Consider the following 21,781-nt stretch of genomic DNA (forward strand, 5'->3'; position numbering starts at 1 on the left):
AGATCAAGCAGATAGTCTATTAAAACATAATCTTCAGGGCTGTAGAAAGGGCTCAGTGGTTAAGAGCACTGACTACTTTTCCAGAGGTCCTGAGTTCAATTCCCAGCAGCCACATGGTAGTTCACAACCATCTATAATGGAATCTGATGCCCTCTTCTGTGTGTCTGAAAACAGCTACAGTGTACTCATGTACATAAAATAGATAAATCTTTTAAAAACATAATTTTCTGCAACATGTAATTTATCAAAAGAAAGTATGACTCACTGTTACAATAGCAATAATAGTTATTTACTGAACACTTACTATTCTTTTCACTATCATAGGTGCTCTGTGTATATGACAATTTCCTGTGAACACAGTTGATGTTAGTGAGAAGCTTAAGTTACGCATAGGTTAAGTAATTTGCCCACACTCTGTAGTAGCAGAGCCAGGATACAACATGGTCATTTGTTTTGTTATTATTGTTACATTGCCTCTCCTGCTTGCCTTAGCCAGCTCAGGTTTTGTGGTGTATTAATTTTACCCATTATTATGTTAGTATATAGAGAGATCAGGACAGATGCATTTCTGTTAAATATTTTATTTGTGAAAATGAGCGCATTCTGTTCAGTTGGCCCTCTTCATCTATGCATTCAACTATTTATGCATTAAAAAACACTCAAGGGAATAATACATTTATACCAAGCATATGAAGACCTATTTAGTTATACCCTAACAGTGTTGTGTAGCACTTATATTGTGTTAGGCATTGTAAATGATTTGGAGATGATTTACTCCCTTAGAGTCCTTGTACCAGTCTTGACATGAGTACTCCATGATCCTAGTATTCCTTGTGAAATCTTACAGATGTTTGTTTAGGAGTATACTTTTGGAACTTGGAAATATTTTCCACATACACATAGCCAACAGTAATACAAATTCAAGTCATTTGTCTTAGAGAGTATTTCTCACTTATCTTGGTATAGTGAGAAGCAGCTAAGTTTAGCATAGTGGACTTAAAACTTATTGACACCTTATTTACCATATTTATAGAATGTATGATCTTTGATCCCTAGATACGCTGTGTAGTGATCAGATTAGTAATTATCAAGTCTGTCTCCTCAAACGTTGATGATTTCTTTGGTTTAAATAAAAATGTGGTATGCTTACACTATGAAATGTTAATTCTCCCATATGAAAATGCTGTCAGGCTGGAGAGATGGCTCAGTGGGTTAGAGCACTGACTACTCTCCCAGAGGTCACAGTGGGTTAAAATCCCAGCAAGCATATGGTGGCTCACAACCAACTGTAATGAGATCTCATGCCCTCTTCTGGTGTGTCTGGAGACAGCTACAGTGTACTTATATATAATAAATAAATCTTAAAAACAAAAAAAGAAAGAAAATGCTGTCTTGTCACTTACATGAATGGAACTGGAGGGCATTGTGTTAAGTGGGGTAAGCCAGGCACAGGAAAACTAGCACATGTGTTCACTCATTTATGGAAGCTGAAGATCAGAATGAATTTCATGTCTGGCAGTAAAGTGAGGTGTCTGTTTAGAGGCAGTAGGTCCATAGACCCACTTAAAGCTATGAACTGCAGATTGAATTTCTATTTTGTTCTTAATGTAAACTAGGAACGGTAAGGGACAAAAGGACATTTCTACACTAAAGCATCATGTAAAACTTAGTGCTCTATCATGGTTTTTAACTAGGGGTATTAAGTTTGAACTTTGTAGGATTAGATGAATATTTTAAAAACTACCATGAGTAATTTTCTTAGAGGAGAGACATACTAAAGGTTCAGGAAACTCCTTTCTCATATAATTTATGCCAATGCAGAAGTTTTATATGCTGTCGGACCTGTGATTAGTGTTTAGCTTCTGGCATGGAGGAAATGTTGCCTTCTGACCTGTCCTGTCATTATTTTTAAACAGACTCCAAAAGGAAGCTAGGAGTGAGTAAACTACATATCTTTGTAAGGCATGTAACGTTTCCTACTCAATGGTTTGAATTGTCTGTTGATGCTCATTTCAGGAGGGTTCTGAAGAGGAGGAGGAGGGAGAGGAGGAGGAAGAGGAGAATACAGATTACCTCACAGATTCCAACAAGGAGAATGAGACTGATGAAGAGAACGCTGTATGTATGACGGGGTTTTGTTTTTTTCAAATTGTGTAGTGGTTTTGAATATTTGGATTTTAGTCACTGACTTTTTTGCTTTTTTGGGAAGTCCCTTTGAGTTTTCCCTTGGGTAACAAGTTCCTTTAACCTTTATTGTTTGATTATGTTGACCTTATCACGGTACGAAAAGGCTCTGACCTGTGAAACATTACAGTGAAGTGAGTTGTCTTTTTTCTTTGATAAGGAGGTGATGATTAAGGGAGGTGGACTGAAGCATGTTCCTTGTGTAGAAGATGAGGACTTCATTCAAGCTCTGGACAAAATGATGCTAGAAAACCTTCAGGTATGAAATCTCACTCTTGTGGACACAGAACATAGTAGCCACAAGATTCTGATTAATAGGAGGATCTCTTACTTAAGCAGACAATCCTCTAGCATATTTCCCTAATGTACAGATGTGACTGACAGTTTGTCCTGTGTTCCACATTCTGATTAGCAGTTCTTGAGAGAGAATGAGAATAAATGTAGCTATTATAAGGCGAGAGCGATCTTTTTTTTTTTAAGATTGATTGATTGATTGATTGATTGATTGATTGATTGATTGATTTAGTATGTATAAGTACACTGTCCTCAGACACTCCAGAAGAGGGCATCAGATCTCATTATAGATGATTGTGAACCACCATGTGGTTGCTTGGATTTGAACTCAGAACCTCTGGAAGAGCAGTCAGTGCTCTTAACCTCTGAGACATCTCTCCAGCCCCCATGGAGCGATCATTTTTAAGAGCATGCACTACCCTTACTCAACTTGTTTCCTGGCACCAGTGTTGAACAGCTAACAGGTGCCTGTGATTCCAGCCCGGGGTATGAAGCCCTGGTCTCTGGGCACTTGCACGCCTGTGCATGTAACCCACATACTACATGCAGACACAAAACTACAAATAAAATAAATCTTTGTGTTCACAGCATTAATTAGTAGAGTGGGGGGAGGGCAGGAAACACAGTCTCACTGTGTAGCCCTGGCAGTGCTGGACCTCACTCTGTAGACCAGGCTGGCTTCGAACTCAGAGATTACCTGCCTCTGCCTCCCGAATTCTGGGATTAAATGCATATGCCACCACACCCAGCTAAATAAACAAGAATTTTATGAAAACTCCGTATAATTGTTTGTTGTGGTATGTGGTGCTGGAGATCAAACCCAAAACCACATGCGTGCTGGCTGGGGATTGAACTGCATCCCTAATCATCCATTTGGCACTCACTAAAATACCACAGTCATCTGGAATGATTATGTTCTTTGGGTTGTTTACTTCTGCTTATTAAATTACTGATATCCCCTTTAATGACTTAACATGCTTTTGTCAGAACATAGAGTTGTTGAAGAGCAAGCATTGGGGTAAGTGAGGTTGAAGGGAAAGAGTGAAAATGTTTAGTATAGATAATTATTGATCAGTGTTTACTGGAAAGGGAAAAGAACTAGGGAGTAGCTATAGAGCAAGGTGGTGTCTTGATTTTGGCTTGTTTAAGATATTAAGTCAATTAAGTCATTTACAGAAGGAATACTAGATTTTTACTATTGACCAACTTACTAAAGGGTTCAACATACTTCCTTCTTCATCTCTCCCCAAAGTATTTATCATTTTTCCTAGTGTTGTTAAATTTAGAATGCCTTAGACCAATTTGCATCTTTTTTCTGATATTAAGTATTTTTTATATAGCTAAATACTCTAATATAAATATTTGTGGGTTTTTTTTTAATTTGGTTGGGTTTTTTTCTTTCATCATAACATTTTTATTAGTTATTTGAGACTTTCATACAATTTACCCTGAACATACTTGCTTTCTGTTCCTTCCAGGTCCACCTTCCCACCTTTGTGTGCCCCCTCTTCTGTAAAAAACAAAAACATATCACCAAGTTCCATTTGTGTTGCCCATATCCTTATTAGAACATGGTCAGACTCCCAGTGGCTAGTCCCATAAAGAAAACTGAGCTTCCCCAACCCTTCAACAGTAAGGAGCACCGCAGTGTCTTTATCACAGTTGTTTTTAAGGACTCTCTTTAATAGTTTCCTATCTGGACTGTTTATTTTTGAGCGAAGCAGGTTGTCACAGAAACCTTCAGTGTCTCTCTGGTTGATGTTTTGGTTTATTTTTTTAAGGCAAGGTCCCATTAGGTAGCTGAGGCTGGCCTTAAACTTGATAATTACCCCAGACTGACCTCAAATTCTTCCTGCCTCAGCCTCCCATGTACTTAAATTACATGTGTATGCTTCCATAATTAGCCCAAAAGCCCTTAATTTATGAAGGAAGTCTCAGGTCATTTTAGAGGCAAGTCAAATAAAGCATAATTAATAATTGTAATTTTTCTAGAAGATAAATAAAACAGTTTTCATAAAGAAGCTTATGGAGTCAGTAACCATTTAATAATTATTGAGAAGCTGGTATGTGACTAACATTGTACAAAAGGTGAGGCATCGGTAGTCAACAAGACAGATGTTCTTATTCTTAAGAGAGGATAGATATCTTAAAACTACCATGTCTTGGTTTATAGAAAGGGAAGATCCTTCTTTAGATGGGTTGGTGAAAAAGACATTTCTAATAGCACACATTTTAAATGGAGCTGGTTAAATGGAGCTGTTTAAATTTAGAAGTGGACTGGTAAGAAGGCCGGGTGGTTAAGAGCACTGGCTGCTCTTTCTGTTAGAATTGACATGAATTCAGTTCTAACCACCCACATGGTGGTCACAACTATCTGTAACGCCAGATTCCGGGGATCCGATGCCTCCACAGGAACCAGGCATAAAAGTAATGCAGAGATATATACATGCAGGCAAAATACCCACACACATAAAGATTCATTCATTTCTTTATTTTATATGCATACACTGTAGCTGTCTTCAGACACACACCAGAAGAGGACATCAGATCTCCTTACAGATGGTTGTGAGCCACCATGTGGTTGCTGGGATTTGAACTCAGGACCTTGGGAAAAGCAGTCAGTGCTCTTAACTGCTGAGCCATCTCTCCAGCCCAAAATCAATGTTCTATTTTTTTAATTAGAACATTTCAGAGATCTTAAGACAGAAAATTCCTTGCCTTTGAAAGCTAAATGGAGACGTAACCTCAGTGAACATAATCTACAGGCAAATGGTAGCAAGAATAGAGAACTGTAATGGGAAGCCTTGGAAGAGCAAGTCCCATGTGAAACTAGTTCTAATAGGGGCGGGACTGGCGGCTGTTTTGGAAATTGGCAGGTGGGGTGGTGATCTGTCAGGCACAGTAACAGGAAACAGACATGTGAGAGCTTTTCAGTTGGTGGAATGGACTGGGTTCATGGAGTGCTTGACTAGATTGAGAGTTTGATCTTCTGTCACTGTGACAGATGCCTGAAAGAAATAGTTTAATGGAAGAAGAATTTATTGTGTCTTGGTTTCAGTCTGTTACACAGCAGCACAGAAGCATCATGAATTAAGTGTGTAGTGTAGGAAGCTATCACTCCAAGGAGATAGAAAGGGGCCAGGGACAAAACACATTCCTGAGAACATCCATGCCCCTAGATGGGCCTGCAGGCAGATTTGTGTTTGTTAGACCTGTTGCTGTGACACTGTAGAGAACAACTTCTAGGGAAGAAAGATGTCCTTTGGCCCATCATTGCTTTATGCCTGAGGGATGGTAATAAGAGTGTATGATAAAGAATGTGTATCTCATAGAGGCTGGGAAGGAGAGAGACAAGAGGGGCCAGGACTCTCCAGAGGGTTTTCTCCAGAATGGCTTCCTCCTCCTAGTTCCCAAACACTTCCCAAAGTAGCACTCCTAGCTGGGGGCTGAACTTGTTTTGTTTTGTTTCTTTTTTTTGAGACAGTTTCAATGTGCAGCCTGACTGATCTGGCCTGGAACTTGCTCTACAGACCAGACTGTCTTTGAGCTCCTAAGGATCTGCCTGTCTTTGCCTCCTTAGTGTTTGGGTTAAAGACATACACTAGTGCCCGCACCCAACCTGGAGACTCCTTTTAATGTGAATCTATAAAGGATATTTCATACTGAAGCCATAGCAAGGTTTCACTTCCTAAGTTTGCATTACTTCTCAATGATGCCCTCAGATTATGACTCCATTAGAAGATTAATATCCTCTTGATCCAGCAATGTCTCGAGCACTGTAGGGCCTGTGAGATGGCCTAGCAGATAAAAGCACTGCTGCCAAGCTTGATGATCTGGATTCCTCCCCAGGACCTACATGGTGGAAGGAGTAAGCCAACCATTACAAGTGTCCTCTGACCTGTGTCACACTGGAGCACATGTCCCACACTCCTTATCACTCCCCTAGGGAAAAACCATGCAAAGTAAATATAAAGCCTTGGGTTATCTGTCAGTGATAAATGTTAGTTATCTATCAGTGAAGAATCAGATAAGGAGATATGCATGCATTTATATCTGCTGCCCACCTCTTGTGTATATGTTCAAATAGAAAGATGCCCAAAAATAGGATTGGAAAGAAGAATGTGTGCCATACCTATAATCCCCACTACTCAGAAAGCTGAAGCACATGGATCACAAAGCTGAGGTCTATGTGAACTACAGAATGAGTTCAGGGCTGCCATAGGCAGCTTAGTGAGGTGTCAACAACAACAATAATAATAACCATAATAATAGGACTCGGAACACTGGTCTGTGGCGAGACGTTATCTTGGACACATTCAAACTACAAACTCAATGTCTGACGCTGCAAATTAATTTTGTATGTTTAGTATAGGACAGTTTGCTTGGAAATAGTAGTTTGATTATTTGTATATGTTGACATATGTAAGGGGAACTGGGAAAACAATCCATCAGTAACAATGATTGCATCTTAGGCTAAGGCATAGAGAGAATAGGGGAATTAGTACAGACACTAGTACACTTTTGTATTTAAAGACGTTGCAAAGAATATGTTAATTTTCTAATCATTAATAATTTAAAAATAATTTGTAGGTCAATAGTTACTTATCAAAACACTTTTCACTTTTTAAGTTAAAGATCCTTATAAATCTAATCTGAAACTACTTCAGGCCAATTCTGATGAATTGTAACTAGAAAACAAAAACCAATAAAAGGGTAATTTTGCTTGATGGGCAAGTCTCTTGACTCTATAGAAGATGATTTTCATGTTAGAAAAGCAATTTGAGACCTCAGCGGTGTCAGTCGGCTGTGTTCATTAGGATGTAGACAGTTGTTGTTAGTACGAATGTAGGATACCCACCTGATGACATCCCCTCAGGCCCTACTTCTACATCTGTTCTTCCTAATTTTTTCTGAATTCCCAAAACTGCTGTTTTACCATTTGCTTAGAAGTTACACTAAGTCTTTAATGTTCTCATACAGCTGCTTAGAAGTTACACTAAGTCTTTAATGTTCTCATACAGCCCGTTTCTGTTCAGTCTTTCGTGAAATCCCTGCATTTGCCTTCTCCCAGTTGGTCATACTTCCTACAGGGGACACCTGATGTATTATTATAGCATATGTATATGTCTCATTGAAAGTTTATGAGCTTCCTGAAGATACACTAAATCAATCCCCCACCACCTCTGTGTGTGTGTGTGTAGGGGGTGATAAGCGTGGAAGAGTCAGACTCCACAGACCCTGAGAGTCTCTGGTAATTACGAAGGCTGCTATTCACCATGAGAGGGGGAAAAAACCCATCTGTGTGACCCACTGTGTTGTGTGCCTATGGAGGCTGGTGCAGTAAACAGAAGCCAAACCACAGGGTTCCTTGTAGGTCAGACTCAAAGGCTTTTTAGGCAGTAAGGAGAAACATTTCTTTGTTTTGTGTTTTCCAGTCTCTGAATCTTAAGATTGTATTTTAAGAACTACTGTGTAGAATGAATTGTTTGGGGGGTATTTTTATATTTTTCCATGTGTGCTTCAGAACATTTATATACTTTTTACATTTCTGTCTTGAAGCAGCGAAGTGGTGAATCTGTTAAAGTGCACCAACTTGATGTTGCTATTCCTTTGCATCTCAAAAGCCAGCTGAGGAAAGGGCCCCCACTTGGTGGTGGGGAAGGAGAGACAGAGTCTGCAGACACGATGCCATTTGTCATGTTAACAAGAAAAGGCAACAAACAGCAGGTAAGATATGTTCCCTGTGTAGTACAGTTAATTGTTGGTTATCAGGTATGAGAATTTACTTTGTTCAGTAAATTCCAAGTCACTGTTTTCCTTCAAAGAGATGAAAACTTTGAATATTCAGTGGTTGAAATATCCCATGATGTGTGTGGGACAATGCATTGACTGACTTGAAGTCTGAATGTGTGTTAGTGGGAAAGACTCTTAAGTTCTAAGTATGTATATATTTGTAAGAAGATATCAATTCCTTGACTTTAAATAGAAAACTGTATAAGGAAGCTCAGCATGGAATGAGGGAGAAGAAGATATGGACCAACATATACCAAGAAGTATGAGTGCTAATTTCAATTTTCTTTTAAATCAGTTATCTGGCCCCAGACCTTCTCTTACATTCTTATTTATCCTTTCTTTTTTTACTGTATGTTAACATATGGCCCCTCAAAATCATTTCTCTAACTACTAAGCCATTACTTTAGGGATTCATGTGTTCATTTAGCATATGTTTACTGAGCATCAGCTATGCAGTAGTACGCATATGCATGTGCCCTTGTCCTAGGACTATAGGTGACATAACCGTTGGAATATCTAAGCTGTCCTCGTGGGTCCTATCTCCCACTAAGATAAGACTTGGTATACAAGGATCAAGGCCAGCGATCAGAAACAGCTCCTGTGTACACATGTATCAGTTCTATTTTTATGTTTTATCATTTCCAATACCAGGTTCATTTCTAAATTAATTCATGTTATAATTAACATTTTTGTTTTAATGATATATAAAATAATGGTATGCGTTAGAATGAAAGAAATACCAGCTTTTAGGGAATAAGGTATCTGTCACAGGTAGGTCTCATTAGGTAGTTTACATGTTATTCACACGACCATTTGGCTTGTGTTCATGTCCTTTATGTAGAGCATAAGTTAAGCAATTTCTCTCTTGGAGTTTTCATTCTGGTTTAGTAAAGGAATTCAGTGTCAGCTTGGGAAGATGGGGGACATAAAGCAAGTGAAAGGCGTAGGAACAGGCAGGAAGGGAAGCTGTGCCTGCAGACACAGTCAGGCCGTTAGTTGTTAAATAATAAAAGGAGCGACATACTGTTACACAGTGCTGTGCCATGCTACCACGCCACGATACCACGGATGGTCTCTCTACCCCCAAGACTAGCTGCCCTCTTCCTGCTCTCTGCAGCCAACTCTACTTACATTTCCAGCAATCCGGTAAAATCAAAACTTTAGAGGTCTGTAATTTATCAATCAGATTTATATCAGTAAATTCTCACTCCACAAAATGTCCACACAGTAAACTCAGAGTCAATTGATATGATATAATCTGCCCATCTAGATAAGACACATTATCCTGTAATAATCCATCTCTTTTAAGATATTCATAACTACCTGTGGCAATTTAGAGTCACCAGGAGATGGGTTATCTTTATCCTCTTCTCTCTTAGCTTCTCTTCTCCTTTCCAAAACCCTATCCCTGCCTATCTTTTTCACTGCCCAATCACAGGTCTTGCCTCATCTCCTGCCTGCCCTCATCTGCATATCAACCACAACAGATTGCTATCTGTGCCTGAAAGAAGAATCTGTAGTCAAAGTACTGAGACCAGCATAGTGAGATGGCTCTGTGGGTGCAGGGGCAGTGCGTATTCAACACACACACATACACTAAAAGCAATTGAAGGTCTTCCTGGAGGTGAGGGCTGAAAGATCTTATGAAGAGGATAATGGTGAGCAAGAATCCCTGAAAGATTAGCAGGGCTAGCTCCTGGTGAATAGCACCTGGTCTTAGATGTCTGCCTTTCTGTCCCTTTTTCCCTAGGCCCAGCTTGCCTCCCTGCTAGTCTTTCATATTTATACTGTGCACATGGCACGGGGTGGGGGGGGCAGTAAAGGGCAGTATTTAGCAACTATAATTGTTTTTTGGTTCCCATTACTGCATGTATTACCAATGTATCTTGGATTCTAGTTTTATTAACTTAAAGGAAGCTTAATAATATCTCTTCTGAATAAAAGCTATACAACACTAGTTTTCCTCTTTGTTATATCCAGGTATACATAATAATGCTTTGTCATCAATTTTTTTAATTTAGCTTTTGGCAGTTGGCCTTCTGGTGCAGTGACTTTTCTACAAGTGTGAAATGTATTGGTGTATAGGAATGTTTGATTCTCTACTTCAGTGAAAGATCTCTGTGTCTAGAGAAAACTTACACTGACAGTTAACAGCGGGGAAACTGGATCAGTGAAGTGGATGGGGCAATGACGTTTTACATTTATATGCTAGTAAATTTAAGTAAAGTGAAACACTTAACATACAGCTCTGTTACATAGTTCAGCATATTCTCTTTTTAAAAATACGAAGTCGGGGTTAGAGAGATCACTGTGATACAATCAGGAGGTTCTTAGGGATCCAGCACACACTTTTTCCCTTCCTACAAGCACAGCTTCTTAGAGGTCATAAAATGTAATAAAGATAATTTTAGTTTTACAAATACTAAATACATTTTGAGAACAAATTCAATGTGAAAATTTCTTTATAATACTTCCTACTGTTTTGTTAGTATACAGTCCAGATAATTAGGTTTATCATAACTGAACTTGAGAAGACATTTCAGATTTTATCACAGGAATGTAACAAAGAGAAAAATGGTACTATTTTGCTGAATATCTAAATGTAATAAAGAAAAGGATCTTATAATGATCAAAAAATTACCTCTGTTATGTTCCTTATTGGCTACCTTGTTCTAGTATTTTTGTTAAACCATTTTCTTCTAGTTATTTCCATATATTTTTAAGTGCTTGAGACCAGGAAGTATAACACCTAAGAGAACCAGCCTCCTAAACAAGGATTATGATGCTGGTGTGTGTTTATATTTAGAAATCAGGTGGGTTTTTTTAAAAATGAATTAAATAAAAATTTTTTAAAATGAGATAGGGTTTTTACTTCTTTATCGTGCCCTCTCATGCTGGGTTAGAAAATTACTTAGTTTAACTTAATGTATTTTGTTTTGATATGTGAAATATTACCTGATGTCATAAAAACAATATATTAGTGGGATGTACATTTGATATGTCTGACTTGTGTGTATGGTGCTCATGTTACTGAGTCTGAAAGGAATGCCGACTGATGTCCGTCGTGAGGGAAGGCTGATAAAGGGCATTGAAGGAATATAGAGAACCACATTTTCAATTCAGGCGGCAATGAGTCAGATCTTGTGTAATGTTAAGCTTTAGTAGGAACTGGGATGCTGAGCACAGCTCTCAGAACCTTGCCTTTTCGCCTGATCCAGTCACGGGTGAGCCTCCTGTGTGAGGCATGCACACTGTTGTGCCACAGAGCTCAGGTTATGAAACACTTTGTTTAATGCTTAGCTGATTATCATAGTTCACCTAAAATTTTCCAGGGAGCCATGGGCCATATTTTATAGATTCTTATCTATAGTATATATAATATAATCTATAATACAATATCTGCCATGTGCATTCCTAAGCTAGAAACATCCTGCTGAACATGAGCATTCTGAGAAAGGAACCTGGATCTCTGTGTCGGTTTCGTCACCCTCCCTCCTCTTGTCACATCTGTCTTTAGAACAAAGAAGTGCTCAGAGCACTGGAGATGGTCAGATTTTCCCTACATAGACGTGGAAGGGCTGTGCTTTCATCTTGCTGTTCACATGCAATGTGTCTACAGGATGAGAGGTGTCCTGTCTCTGGTTATGCTTCCAGAGCACTGCTGTTCATGGGGGCGCTCAAACCCCTAACCTTCCAGTTCCCATCCACTCATTTATTTAATCATCTATGCTATTTTATTCTAATTTTGTTTTTCCTCCAGTTTAAGATTCTCAATGTGCCCATGTCATCCCAACTTGCTGCAAATCATTGGAACCAGCAACAAGCAGAACAAGAGGAGAGGATGAGGATGAAAAAGCTCACCTTAGACATCAATGAACGACAAGAGCAAGAAGATTATCAAGGTATAAGAGAATTACTGGCTAGGAATGGTAACACAGGCCATAGACCTACATGCCATCACTCTGCCGGCTGAGGCAGGAGGATCACCTTATGTTGAGGACAGCTTGGGCTACATAGTAAGACTCTATCTCAAAGAAAGAAAGTGGGGGGAGATAAAGATCACTTATTAACAATGTAGAGGGACTGGAAAGATGACTGACTCATCAGTTAAGAACACATACTGTTCTTCCAGAGGACCTGAGTTTAATTTCCTTCAACTACATCAGGGGGCTCACAAATTGCCTATAATTCCAACTCTAGGAGGACCAACTCCTCTGGCTTTTGTCTGTACGCACGTGCACATAATCTACACATGTAAAAAATCAAAATAATAATTTTTTTCCTTTTTGCTTTTCAAGACAGGGTGTCTCTGTGTAGCACTATGTTGGAATTTGCTCTGTAGACCAAGCTGGCCTTCAACTTAGGGATTCACCTGCTTCTGCTTCCCAAGTGCTGGAGTTAAAGGGGTGTACCACAACAACCAGATAGAAAAATAAATCTTATCAACTTAAATAAAAATAAAAATGTGGAAAACTGGGGCTATAAAGTTCACTTTGTAAAGTGTTCACTATGCAAGCATAAGGACTTGAGTTGGAGTTCCCAGCTCTCGCATGGAAAGCCAGGTGTATGACCCCAGCATTGGGAGGCAGATCCCTGGGGCTTGCTGACCAGTGAGAGTTGCTGTTGGGAAAGAGCAGGATGGGGAGTGCCTGCGGAGGAGGAGGAGCCGCACCCTGAGTTGTCTAGAGAGTTTTAAATGTAGCTCTCAACCTGTTACTTTGCTTTTTCATGTTTTCAATATTTCATAATTTATATAATGTTCTTCTTGGAAAGAGCTACCTGCATATAAGGACCAGTAAAGTTTACCTCCCTGGTGTTCTGTAGGTTTGTAGAGGTATATACTTACAAGAGCTAATAGCATTTTCCTCTTTGCTCCTATCATAGAAATGTTGCAGTCTCTTGCACAGCGCCCAGCTCCAGCAAACACTAATCGTGAGCGGCGGCCTCGTTACCAACATCCAAAGGGAGCACCTAATGCAGATCTAATCTTTAAGACTGGTGGGAGGTAAACACTTTCACTTGCTTCTTCCTAACAAGTGTTTCTGAACTGATGCTGTGTGAACAATAATTGAGAGCTTACCGTTAAACTCTGATAGAGCTTAATTTTATTGAAGCCCATTACATTGCTACTAAAATACAGAATAGCTTGAGAGACAATGAGAATTACTAGTTTCCTGCTAATTAATTACTTTCTTAGAAGTAACTTAAAGTATGTGTTGTAGTGTTCTGGATAACATTTGTCCCCTTTTATTGTCACCAGAGGCCAAACAACTAGGGTATTTTTATTTTAATATGTCCCATAGTATTGGCATTTCCATTTGGTAGGTAACGTCTCAGGTACTTTTGTCAATACCGGAAACTATATCAACTCAGAGTAAATGTCTTTTAATCATTTTTATATATGTTGGGTTGTCAAAAAGTAGAAGAAAGTCATTGCCAGTGCCCTCAGTGAACTTTCGAGTGCTTCAAAATTAATTCTGCCCTAGTTGTTTTTGTTGGCTGTGAGTCTTTTGTTGTTTTCTTGGTTGTTGTTGTTACTGTTGTTCTTGTGGGAGGGGTTTAGAGGTGAAAGGTAGAGGGGAGCTCCTAACAGGGTTTCTCTGTAGCTCTTGCTGCCCTAGAACTCAGTCTATAGAGCAGGCTAGCCTTGATCTCAGATCTGCCGGCCTCTGCCTGAAATTAATGGCCTGCATCACCAGTGTTCAGCTTAGTCACTTATTAGAGAGAGAGAGGAGAGGGAGAGAGAGAGAGAGAGAGAGAGAGAGAGAGAGAGAGAGAGAGAGAGAGAGAGAGAGAGAGAAACAAAAATAACATCTGGAAAAATAGGTAAGTGAATGTGGGGGGGTGGGGGGGCTTATACATGAGCATGCATGCCTTTCTTAGACTTTCCAGAATTCTTTGTTAGCATTGTTTCATCATTTCCCTTCTAGTTCCCATTTAAAGTAGCCTTGTGTGTCCTTCCTTTCCTCAAAGGAAGGCTGTGCCTCAGCCCTGTCCTTACGCTGAAGCTTCACTGGGCTCTCACAGCCCCGTGACACTGTCTTGAGTTGTGCTCATGGTGAAAGCTTTGTTTTCTGGTTTGGGAGATTTTTTTTACACTTTTAATTCTCCGTGTATGATTGTTTTGCCTGCATGTAATGTCTGTGTGCCATGTACATCCCTGTTGCCTGCAGAGGTCAGAAGAGGCATTGGCTTCCCTGGACCTGGAGTTCTGAGCCACCATGTGGGTGCTAGGAATCAAATCTGAGTCCTCTGGAAAAGTAGCAGGTGCTTTAAACCACTGAGCCATCCCTCTGCTCCCCCTTTTGGAGATAGGGTCCCACTATTTAGCTTTGTAGATTTGGACTGAGAGATCAGCTTCCATCTTCTTCCTGACTACTGGGATTAAAAGCATGTGTCACCACTCCTGGCTCTGTTTTTCTGATGTAGCCATCTCTTAGTTTAGTTTCTCTGACTGCTGGTGGGTGTTTTACCTTCTCTCTAGCCCCACTTAACTCCATGAGCATGGATAGACAGTACAGATGTCCTTGTCCCATGGATTCAGTCTTCAGCCTCCTTTTAGCCTTCTATTTTTTGTAAACAGTTCATTCCTCCCTGTTGTGGTCCATTTGCTATCAAGATCTCTTACCAATACCTTTAACTTGAGTTTCTGTGTGTATTAAACTGTGTGTCTGAGACAAATCTCACATGATGATGCCCTGACCCAAACCCTCTCCCACTGAGTTCTCCAGCTTAGCTAATGGAAACATTGTCAGACCCTTTATCTGCCCACTGAAAAGGAGGTTTTGGGTTTGATCTCTTCCCTTCCATTCTAATTGTCTAAATAATAAATTAATTTCTCTGTAGTATTCTACTGAGTAACTCTTGTATTTGCCCATGTTTTCCAATCAGTGCCAAGATTCAGATCAAGGGACTGTTACTTCTCGCTAAGATCACGTGCAGATTGCTGCTGTAGCCTGTCTTCACCTTTGCAGTCTCTGTGAACTCTGCCTATCATTCTGTTCATTATACCAAGTTCTGAGATGACCTTGTGAAGCCTTCTGCCTAAAGCCCTTCAGGGGCCCCACATGCTAAGCTTATAGGATAAAGTCTGAATTACACAACTTGGTTTACATTTCTTAATGTTCTTTTTCATATTCTCAGCCAAGCTGGGCTCTTAATTAACCATATTCATAACTCCCTCATTCTGGAGCCATATTCTGCTTTTCCCCAACCCCTGGTAATTCGGTTCCTTCTTTAGGGCCTGTCTTGGTATTCTTCGGACTGGCCTCAGTACAGATATGCTGCCACAACTCTGAGCACTTCCTGCTTAATTACCTGTTAGCTTGTCTCTTCCCTCAGAAGATTGCTGTAGAGGCAGGACTGTTTTATCTTGTATCTCCTACTCCCTGGCATCTGTCAGAAGCTGAGTAAACATCTGTTGAACAAAGAGACTTTTACAGACCATGTTTAATCACTTCATTTTCTTCCACTAACCTCTTGACTTGCTTTATCTAAAACCACAAAACAAACAAACAAACAAAAAGAAAAAGAAACCCCACTTATCCATCGTCTTAGTTAGGACTTCTTTTGCTGCAACAGAACACCATGACCAAGAAGCAAGTTGGGAGGAAACAGTGTATATGGCTTACACTTCTGCATTGCTGTTGATAACTAAAGGAAGTCAGGGCAGGAACCTGCAGGCAGGAGCTGATGCAGAGGCCTTCTTTCTTCTATTGTTTTTCTCATTTATTCTTCTCTCAGATATTACAGAATAGAACAAGCCTTCTAGGCACATCAGCCAAATACAAATTACAAGCTATATTAAGACCACATATTCTCACACCAAGGCTAGATGAGTCAACCCAGTAGGAAGAAAAGGGTCCCAGAGGGAGGCTGTAGAGTCAGCGACAGCCCATGCTTTTACTATTAGAAATCCACAAGAACACCGAGCTATACAAACATAATATGCATTCAGAGGACATAGGTCAGACCCATACAGGCACCCTGTTCCCTGAGAGTCCCTGTCAATGGGAACTCTATGGGACATGTTTTTGTAGTGTTCTTGATCCCTCTGGATCCTCCTGTCCTTCCTCTTCCTCCAAAGGACTCTCTGAGCTCCAACTAATATTTGGCTGTGAGGCTCTTCATCTGGATGAAGTACCTCTGGTCTCACTAATGATGATTATGCAAGGCTTTAGTCCCAGCACATCCTACAGACATGACAAACTGTACGTCAGAGGTCTTGTGGCTGGCTTGGTGTTCCAGTTGAGGCTTTGCCTGGTTACAGGGGATGGCAGGTTCAGGCTCCATGTCCCCCATTGCTAGGGTTCCTCACTAGTGTCATCTTCATAGATGCCATGGAGTTTCCACTGCTCTGGGTTTCTACCTCACTCCCAAGATGTCCCCTAATCCCAGTTATCTCTCTCAGTATTTTCTCTCTCCATCCCCCCAACCTGATTCCTCCTGTTCCCATCCCTCTTGCCACCCCCATTCCACCCTCAAAAACCTGTTTTCCCTTTCAAGGAAGATTTTTGCATCTCCTCTTAAGTTCTCCTTGTTACTTAGCCTTTCTAGGTCTCTGGATTGTAGCTTGATTGTCCTATATTTTATGGCTAATATCCACTTATAAGTGATCATATACCATTGTTATCTTTCTGGGTCTGGATTATCTCACTCAGGTTGATTACCCCCACCCCAGTACCATCTAGTAATTTTCATGACTTTTTTTTTTTAAACAGCTAAGTGACTGTGTAAATGTACCACCTTTGTTTTTAATCCATTCTTCGATTGAGGGACATCTAGGTTGTTTTCTAGTTTCTGACTATTGTGAATAAAGCTGCTGTGAACATACTTTAGCAAATATCCTTATGGTAGGATGGAGAATCCTTTGGGTATATGCCCAGGAGTGGTATGTCAGCCTGCTTTCTTATAGAACCCATGACTACCAGCGCAGAGATGGTCCCACCCACAGTGGGTTGGGGCCTCCCCCATTAACCACTAATCAGGAAAATGCCTTCCAGCTAGATTTTATGGAGGCATTTTCACAGTTGATGTTTGTGTCAAAGTGACATAAGACTAGCCAGCACATCCATTGTCATTAAGAATGACCCTCTGAGCCTGTCATGGTAGCACACACATATCCTAGTATTTATCTAGACAGAAGCAGGAATTATTTCTGTGAGTTCAAGCCTGGCCTTCATTATAGCAAATGCCAAACCATCTCAAAAGGGGTGGGACAGGAGGGCATGTGGCTGGAAAGATGGCTCAGTGGTTACAGGCACTTACTGCTCTTTCTGAGGACTTACATTTGGTTCCTAGTACCCACATGGAAAGTCACAACCATATGTAACTCCATTTCCAGGAGCTCTGACACTTTTCCTTCCTCTAACCTCCATGAGATCACGGTACATATGAAAACATACACAGACAAAAATTCACAGAAGTCTTTCTAAAGGCCCTTTGTAATAAACACTTAAAATGTACATGTTAAAGAGAAGGCAAACATGTAAAGAGGTGTTGAGCCTTTGGGAGTAGCAAGTACTCTCTGGTTTTAACATTTAAATTCTAAGTGAATAAATAGTTTTTTGGGGGGAAAAAAGGAATGACAGAATGGAATCTTCTGGTAGTTTGGGTTCCATTTACTTTCTTTGCTTTTCTCTTCAAGAGAGCGTTGGTAGAAGAACATGGTGTCATCAGGTGTCATAAGTGTGCTGTGGTAAGGGGCTTTCTGTGTGACGGAGGGAGACACCTGAGAAACTGCTTCCAAATAGATTCTTGAGGTGACGGATTCTTTTTAAAACCAGTTATTAACATTCATGACATAACATGTCAGTTAAAGTGAAATTTACTTGCAGCTGGTTACTGTGATAGTTGCCTAGGGATTTGATAGGCTTAATCAAGAGTTGATAAGAATGTAAATTAAAACTTGAATTGTTTAGAAAATTACAGGCTTTTACCTTGAATAAGGTAATACACTTTAAGTAAAACTATTTTCTAGATTTTTTTCTGTATTTTTCTGTAGTCCAGAGCAAGTTGCTTTCAGTTCAGTTAGTCTTGAGAAGCTGACCTGCGGCATCTTCAGCAAGTGTGGATACCGATGTACCCGGATACCTGGGTTCATGTGCGTTAGCGGTGCTCTAACCTTTGATGTGTATCGGTCACTTACTGAAAAGCATTTGAGACCGGGTGTTTGCTGTACTGTCCAGGCTGACGAAAGCGGTCCTCTTAGTTCTTGTAGGACAGCAGGCTCACAACTTCCTTGTCTTCCCTACCCACGTTGATGGGTAGATAACCCAACTAGGTGTGTGCCCTTCCACAGAGCTAACCCAGCCATGGTGGTTTTGACACAGACTTTCCCTATGTGTGGCTCTGGTGGGCCTTTATTAGCTCTTGTAACTCTAGGCTCTGTATAGAATTAGGAGTTGTTCCACAACGCCCCCTGTGGGAACTTCAATATTGTAAGGTCAGTTGCTAGTTTTGTTACGTATTTCCTAGAATAGCATTACTCAAGTATGTATTAAAAATACTTTTTCAGGATAGTTCTCTGCCGATGAGATAACAAGGGGCACGCTACTAGAAGTCTGACTTACATACAGATTTCCTCCTCAGCCACTGCACTTACTCTGTTTCAGACAGCTGCTTGCATTCACTTCAGAAAGACTTGTGTCCTTGATTTCTTCCTGTCAGGGAATAATTGTGTTGGTATCCCCCCTACACACACACACACACCTGCTGTTTGTTAGCCCATAGTGTAGCCCATAGCATAGCAGTTCATTCAACTACACTGAGAGGCTTCAGCAGCAGAAATGTAAGGCAGGGCTGATTTCTCCTGAGCCGTGAAGAGCATGTTCAAGGTCCCAGCTTCCAGGAGTTTGCTGGCAGTCCCATATCGTATAGATGCGTCACCATAGTCTGTGTCTTTGTCTTCCTGTGTGCATGTCTGTGTCCTTACTTATTTCTGTCAGAACAGTATCTTGTTGGGAGTTCAGCCTATCTGGACATAGCTGCATCTTAATTGATTGCATCTGCCAACACCTGTTTCCAAATAAGGTAATAGTCTGGTGTTTCAGAGGTTAGACTTTACCATATTAGTGATACACGTTTTAGTGATGGTGATATACAAGTAAATGACTCACAAACCATGCTTTCTTAGCATCTTAGAATTTAGTTGTAGAGGGCCAAGTATGACAGCATATTCCTATTCATAATTTGATGACCTGAGAGCAGAAGACAGGAAAATCAGTTCATGACTATGACTATCCTCGGCTACCTCCACAGTAGGTACAAAGCCAGGTTGGGCTGTGTGTGACCATATCAAAGTGTGGGGGGGGGGGGGAGCGGGAGAGGAAATTAGCTAAAGGAAAGATGTAGGAGCTGTGCCTCCAATGGAGAACATGTAGGATCTTCAAGAAGCACTAACTGTGCATGGTGGTAGCTGATGATTGACACCCTCCTGCCCATGTGGCAAAGTTCCTAATGCCATCGTGTTTGTACCTTTAGGAGACGTTGATCCAGCAGCACGTGTCATTTCATTAGGTCCTGTATCTGATGTTGTGGATAGTGGAGTCCTCCAGCAATTGAAAGAGAGCAGTGGACACATCTCAGCATGTCGGTCTAGAGAGTTGAGAATCTAAACCTGGGACAGGCTGGGGCCCTGAGGCAGAAACACCAGCCTCTGCCAACACCGGAACAAGCCGACGCTTCCAGACAAGGCAGAAAGGCCTTTTGTAATGGAAATCACGTGAGGGTTAATCTTCTCCTGAGAACGGCAGTCAAGAAATGAGAAGGTTCACTTGACTACTGAGCAGTTACACCAAGAAGAGCGTCCATGAGGTGACTGAGCCGGAGAAGAAACGGTTGAGATGGGAATGGTATGGGGGAAATGAACTTGAGTTTTAAACTTGATTTAAGTTACAGTGTCTCTGAATTGAACATCCCATGTTGGAAGAGGATACATTTGGGGGCTCCAGGACTACAGTAGAAAAGTATAGAGCAAGCAGTAAAATCTTCTAGTAAAAACTTACATGCAGGACAACAAAATGATGAAAGATATCCAAATGCCAGATAAGCCACCAGGAAAGGTTTTGTTAAGGAGTTTGTTTCAAGAGGAACAAGGGATGAGGGAGAAAAACCTGTTTTAACCATCAGAGTCAGTGATGTAAAATTGCCTATTAGAGTGAAAGAAAATGTGAAGACTGTTAATACGCAAAGCATTCATTCAGATGGTTTAGAAGGTCTGACACCAGCCTAAGAACGGGGATAGTTGAGCCCATTGTAAGTATCATTGAAAACAAACCGTGCCAGCAAGCATGTCACAGAAGAAGGAAGGACAACAAGAAGTGGATCAGAGTATTTTGTTGACCTTCATGGGTTTACAGCCTCTGTGTCTAAACAAGCTATGGAAACAAGTAGAGCTTTTACTTTGCTTTTGTTTTCGTTTCATTTTGTTCCCCTTCCCCTAGTAGAAATGAGGGTTCTTAGTCTGTTTCTGACAGTCTGTTAATTTATTAGGATAGGTATCTTTCATTTGCTTTCCAATAGGCATAGCAATTTAGTTAAAGAACACATCTGTATGCTACAACTTGATTACATCTTTTTTCTATTTTGCATCTTTCTTTTACCATGTTTCAGTTTCTGCATGTAGATTTCAATAAGAAACAAAACTTGTAAAGTTGTAACATTTCACATGGAAATGCTGCCCAATCTTCACCAGCTTCAGAAATCTGACCTTTGCCAATGCTGCAATAAAGTGTTGTAATTTGGATTTGGCATGATTTGTATTATTTGGTTGGGAAACCTTTCAGTGAGTCAATTAGTATCATCCAGGATCATCTTTATGCTTTATTTAAAAAAAAAAAAAAAGATATGGTAGTACATGACTCTAATCCCAGAACTCACTACTAAGGTAGGATCACAAATTGGAGGGCTAGCCTGAGGTATATAGTGAGCAAAAGGAAAAACAACAACAACAACAACAAAAGTCTCCCCATAGCCTTGGCTGTATGTACTTATTCTGTTACCAGCCAAATAAGCTAGAAAGAAAAGATCAGTGTGCTGAGAAACATTCATTCAACAGATCGGGAATTCTCCTGAGAGGTTTCAGTGTTAGTAATTGGGAATTAATTACTCAAGGTCAGTAATTGTGGGGCATTTTATTATTAACAGTAAACAGTTTACTATAGGAAGTAAGCCCTCAAATGTTGGGAATACTTTGCCACTAGTAAAGAGACCAAGGCTTTCTATCAACTCCAACTGTACGTAAGATCTCTATCCGGAATGAGAAACTTCTGGACAGAAATAAATGTGCCCTAGGTCCCCATCGGAAGTGACTTAAAGTGTTTGAACTCTCGAGGAATGCTCAGTGGTTAAGAGCATTGGCTTTTCTTCCAGAAGACCCAGATTCGAGTCTCAGCATCTAAAAGGTGCTCAGCAGCTAACAGTTCCAGGATATCAGGTAACCCCTAGCCTATGGCAGCACTGGACAGCTGGTATACAGATACCCATGCAAGCAAAACATCCATATGCATAA

The 21,781-nt window shown here is 40.4% G+C and overlaps 1 protein-coding gene across 5 annotated transcripts in view; it reads left to right on the plus strand.

Moving 5' to 3' along the window:
• UPF2 (UPF2 regulator of nonsense mediated mRNA decay) overlaps positions 1-21,021 on the plus strand; it is a gene marked incomplete at its 3' end in the record, with an annotated part of 96,569 nt that extends 75,548 nt beyond the window's left edge. For 2 of the 5 annotated variants that reach the window (XM_080918182.1, XM_080918183.1), the window contains exons 17-22: positions 2,017-2,118; positions 2,345-2,443; positions 8,038-8,205; positions 12,032-12,173; positions 13,156-13,276; positions 19,753-21,021. In XM_080918182.1, coding sequence (XP_080774308.1) covers positions 2,017-2,118; positions 2,345-2,443; positions 8,038-8,205; positions 12,032-12,173; positions 13,156-13,276; positions 19,753-19,762 — 642 coding nt within the window. Of the gene's footprint in view, positions 1-2,016; positions 2,119-2,344; positions 2,444-8,037; positions 8,206-12,031; positions 12,174-13,155; positions 13,281-19,752 lie in introns of those variants that run through there. The other 3 variants (XM_080918184.1, XM_080918185.1, XM_080918186.1) reach the window with 3 other exon arrangements.
• Positions 21,022-21,781: the final 760 nt, after the last annotated feature.

The sequence above is a fragment of the Micromys minutus genome (assembly GCF_963924665.1).
Source record: "Micromys minutus genome assembly, chromosome: 6".
NCBI classification, from domain to species: domain Eukaryota; kingdom Metazoa; phylum Chordata; class Mammalia; order Rodentia; family Muridae; genus Micromys; species Micromys minutus.